The sequence below is a fragment of the Apaloderma vittatum genome, unplaced genomic scaffold (genome assembly GCF_000703405.1).
Source record: "Apaloderma vittatum isolate BGI_N311 unplaced genomic scaffold, ASM70340v1 Scaffold37601, whole genome shotgun sequence".
Classification (NCBI taxonomy): Eukaryota; Metazoa; Chordata; class Aves; order Trogoniformes; family Trogonidae; genus Apaloderma; species Apaloderma vittatum.
This window is the reverse complement of record NW_009698022.1, coordinates 1-4,230: the sequence shown is the minus strand read 5'-3', so window position 1 is coordinate 4,230 and position 4,230 is coordinate 1. Positions and strand designations below refer to the sequence as shown.

Here is a 4,230-nt window from a genome sequence, read left to right as displayed (position 1 = left end):
GTGGCACTGGGGGATCTCTAGAGGTCCCTTCAAAACCCCAACATTCTGTGATTCTAGGTGATTACCATAAACGAGTCGGGTCTGTTTACTAGTGGGAATACGACAGAATCCTTTGCAATTATTCTCATCCGCAAAAGCCAATCTCGAACAAAGCCAACACCTTTCTCCTCACCAACCTTTCATGATCGTATCAAATTTGGTTATTTACCTAATTGAACTCTTTGCTGTTTCTCCCCTTCATTTCGAAGGAAGTTGTCCAGCGACTTGAGCTCTGTCATGTAGTCTTCTTTGCCAGTTGGAGAATTATACAGAAGGGGTGAAGAGAGGTAACGAGACCTCAGCCCGGCGCTTACTACAGAACCAATACTCGTCGGGTACAGGGAGCCGCTAGGAGAGGGGCTGAAGCTGGAGACCTTGGGTGAATAAAACCAAACAAATGAATCACTTTTGGCTTTGAGCTGTGGTTTTTTTTCGGTCCTGCTTTGTATTTACATTCCAGTTTGGGTTTTTTTGCTTTGTTCTGAAACAAAGGAGTCACTCAAGTGATGCTAGGGAAAAAGGACTTTGCAAAAAGCAGCAAACACACAAATACACAACACAAACACGAAACTGTACTCTCAGGAGGTGCCTTGGTCATTACCTTACTGTAACTGCTGCTTGGTGAATAGGTTACAGCACTGCTGTAAGAAGGGCTGTTGCTCGCCAAAGCCTGTAGCTGAGGGCTGTACCCCGTGATACAACTGGTAGTAAACTTTGGGCTGGCACTGGGAGAACGGGACGGGCTGTAACTCAGCACGCTCTGCCCCTGGATCGGAGGAGAAGGTGTCGAAGACGGGGCTTTCTTTGCTGCCAGCTCACGGGGTGGAGTCGTTTGTATGGCTGCAAGGAAAAACAGAATTAGCACTGTGGATGCAACAGCCCCAAATTCTCCTCCTCCCTGTAAATGCACAGGCAACGCTATTTTAAAGCAATTTTAAAAAGATGTAAGAAGGGGCACAAGAAAAATCTGGCCTCTACAGAACTCAGCGGTCAATCCACCGACAGGAAAATAAAAGAAGACTCAGACACACGACCACAACTCCGTACAAATCATACAGCTCCAGATTTCAGTTAAATGTCCCTTTGTGTAGCTCGAGGGGGGCTTCTCTAACCTATTTCATAAGCTGCTCTACCCGCCTACTTGACACATCTTTAGCAGCTCGAATGTTTTAATTGATCTGTGCAAGCAAACAAACATACAAGAGCCCTGAACTCTGGTGATCCAGCGTCACTCCTGTCTGCTTCCCGTTTTCTAGGGGCAGACTAGCAGAGTACTGCACTAGCATTTTGCTTTCAGTTTATTTACCTCGACGGGTTCTGCTGTATTTTAAAAACTTTGCTTTGATCCTCCAAAAGCTTTCTGAGCAACTGCTCCCTAGGCTGTCATTTTCAGCTTGCGCACGAAGCTCCGTGTGTGCCTCTAACTAGGTTCTCATGATGCAGCGTGACAGTAGGGTACAAAAACCTAAAATATAAACTTGCATTCTCTGCCTTGCTCCTCGTCCCATGCGTAGGTTACAAACGCCTCGTCCAGCCTCACAATGTTTGACTCTCGCTATCCTGTCCTTTTCCAGCCTGTGTGTCTCCCCTCCACTTCTCCCTACAAACACTTATCAAATTACTACTCGATGTCATGAATAACAATACTCTTGGTTTTTAATTTAGTTTACCGCTCCCATCAGAGGAGGTAACACAAAACTCACTTCGCTTACAAATCCTGTCATCGAGAAAGATACGGTCTCAAAACAAACAAACAAAGAATAAAAAAAGATTTCCAGAGGTATTTCTTACACCCACCTGCATTCCGCAAGCCCAGCAGGGTCTGCTGGCCAGGACTCATGACCAAGCTTGTCGGTGCTACCGTGTATTTGAAGTATCTCCAGAAATCGAACAAGGCATTCAGGCTGAACAGCGACGCAAGCGCAAGTTCTGGAAGAAAAGCACGAGTTTTTACCATAGCTTGAGAACAAGGAATCATAAAAGCATATTATTTGCAAAAACAGGCATATGCCCACTGAAAATAGGTCAGTATTAGTGTCATCAATAAGTAGCAATTTAGCAGCTATCTCAGATTTCTTCACTTTCTTATGCCAGAACCAGTGGAGATAAATTAATCTCACTATAGCAAGGAAAATTATATTTTTAAAAACGGAAGGTCATTTCCCAAAAGGGGCGTGAACTACTGCAAAAATCACCCTCCATCAAATCATCTGTGACTCGTGACTCTTCTCTCCCTCTTGCCTCATCCTCTAACAGTATCTGACACAGCTTAAGAGCCTACTCAGGGGAAACAAACTTTTAATTATTGTGAAATGCCATCCACACCTCCAGTAAAATCTGCAGTGTTCTCCACACATTAAACAGATTTAATGCAGCAAACAAGCTCTTTCATGGTATATCTCAGAAAGCTGTTAACAATCCTTATCTGCCACTAAAAAGGACCAAATTTCAGAGGTTTCAAGGCAGATAAGAGAAAGCAAACCAAAGGTTTGGCTTAAATTTAAAACAACTCCCCAAAAAAGAAAAGAAGTCTGGATTAAAAATAACCTTCCTTACAACAAAACTGACAAGTGAAAAAAGAGAAGAACACTGAAAATTAATTTCAGGGCTGCAGCGACTCACCAATGTACCAGAGCGGCCAGTACGTGATGTTGTAATACGAGCTGATGAGTTTTCCAGTCCTGAAAAGAAAAAAGAACTTGTTGCCATTCTGCAACAATTTGCTCCTGGGAAATATTTAGGGATCTACAAAGTAGGATACTTCGCTTGTTTGTAACAATTAACCTACATCTCAGTATATATCATGCCAGCAAAAGACACGTTAAGCAGACCCCAGGCCAAGACCACCTTCCGGGCTTCGGTCTCTTTCCTCATCTTGATGGTCCTGTCGATGAGGGAAGTCGCCGGACTCTGGTCTGGTGTCATTATCTGGAACAACAAACAAAGAGAAAGGACAAAAAGACAAAATCCGTCAACTTTTATATGTTGAGATTCTCAGCCAGCATAACATTAAAGAAAAAAAAAAGCAGCAATCCAAATCAAACCACATAAACGGGTTTTACCTTTAGCGAGTCATGTTTGGTGTATTTAAAAAAAAAAAAAAAGCAAGTATATTCTTTTTACCAGTGAAAATAGATAATATTTCTTCTATTAACTCTACTGCCAGCTGTGTCACCTCAAGGAACAGCGTCTGTTTTCTCCACTGAGGTGCAAACGGAGGACAGTGACAGATTCCAACCTCGTTTTTGAAAAATAACATCCTTCAGAAGGAAGAGGCAAAGCTCCTGCCTCCTCCAGACAAAGGAAGCCAGAGGAAGGAAAGGACTTGCACAGCTCAGCAGTTTTTGACTGAAAATTCCCGCTCATCTCAGTGGGTAACAGTGTGTTTTCAGACTGTAAAGGCACCTCCTGCGGGCTCCGTACATCTGAATACTCTCTGCACAACCCTGTCACCTTTAGCTCCAGCAACACCTTATGTGAAAAAAAATAACCCCATCGACTTTTTCTGCTAGTCCCGTCACCAAAATACGCTACTGTTCCTTCCTGCTACTTGCTTAAAAAAAAAGTCCTAACATTCTTCACTAGATGGGGACATAAATAATTCGCATTTGGGGACAAATGATTCAACTGTATGCTACCATTAAAAAAAAAAATAATTAAACAGAAATCGCATATCACAGTACCTGCTTCTTACTGGTACAACAATTCAATGGTGAAATACTTAAAAGCAGGATTACTGGAAGAATTACACAAGAACATGTTGCCTGGTAATTTTTTGACAGTTTTTTTCATCCAGTTTGAGCTCCAAGACTTCCCTTCCCACGCTGACAAACGCAGCGGCCCTAAGCAGAGATCCTCTGCCCTAACCTCACGCTCCCAACCTCTCTCTCCCTGAACCAGGTCCTCCGGCAGAAGAAGTTGCACTATTAGGGCACGGGACTAAAAGTGAGATTTGGTTCTATTCTTGTTGCTTAGGAGCGCTGCCTGTGGGGTTTCCACCTCCAGAACGAAATACATCCTCCCACCCAGATCTCACCGCCACAGCTGAGGAATCCTCACAGCTTCCCCCCACCCAGACCCCACTGTCACACGCTGGCAGCCTCCGTGTCTCCCCTGCTCCGTCAGCACTCCTACGGCAACCCGGGGAGGGCTCTGACACCCCAGTGCCACAGGGGCTGCCTCACTGCTCCC

The 4,230-nt window shown here is 44.2% G+C and overlaps 1 protein-coding gene across 1 annotated transcript; it reads right to left on the bottom strand.

The window, feature by feature from the left end:
- Positions 1 to 208: 208 nt before the first annotated feature.
- LOC104280265 (transmembrane protein 209-like) lies at positions 209 to 3,761 on the bottom strand (the record flags this gene model as incomplete). Its single annotated transcript, XM_009877851.1, has 6 exons — positions 3,723 to 3,761; positions 2,828 to 2,967; positions 2,662 to 2,720; positions 1,837 to 1,968; positions 641 to 879; positions 209 to 413 (listed from the first exon to the last, which is right to left on the bottom strand). Coding segments are annotated over exons 2-6 (772 nt in total), but the record flags the coding sequence as incomplete, so codon positions are not given.
- Between the last annotated feature and the right edge of the window lie 469 nt (positions 3,762 to 4,230).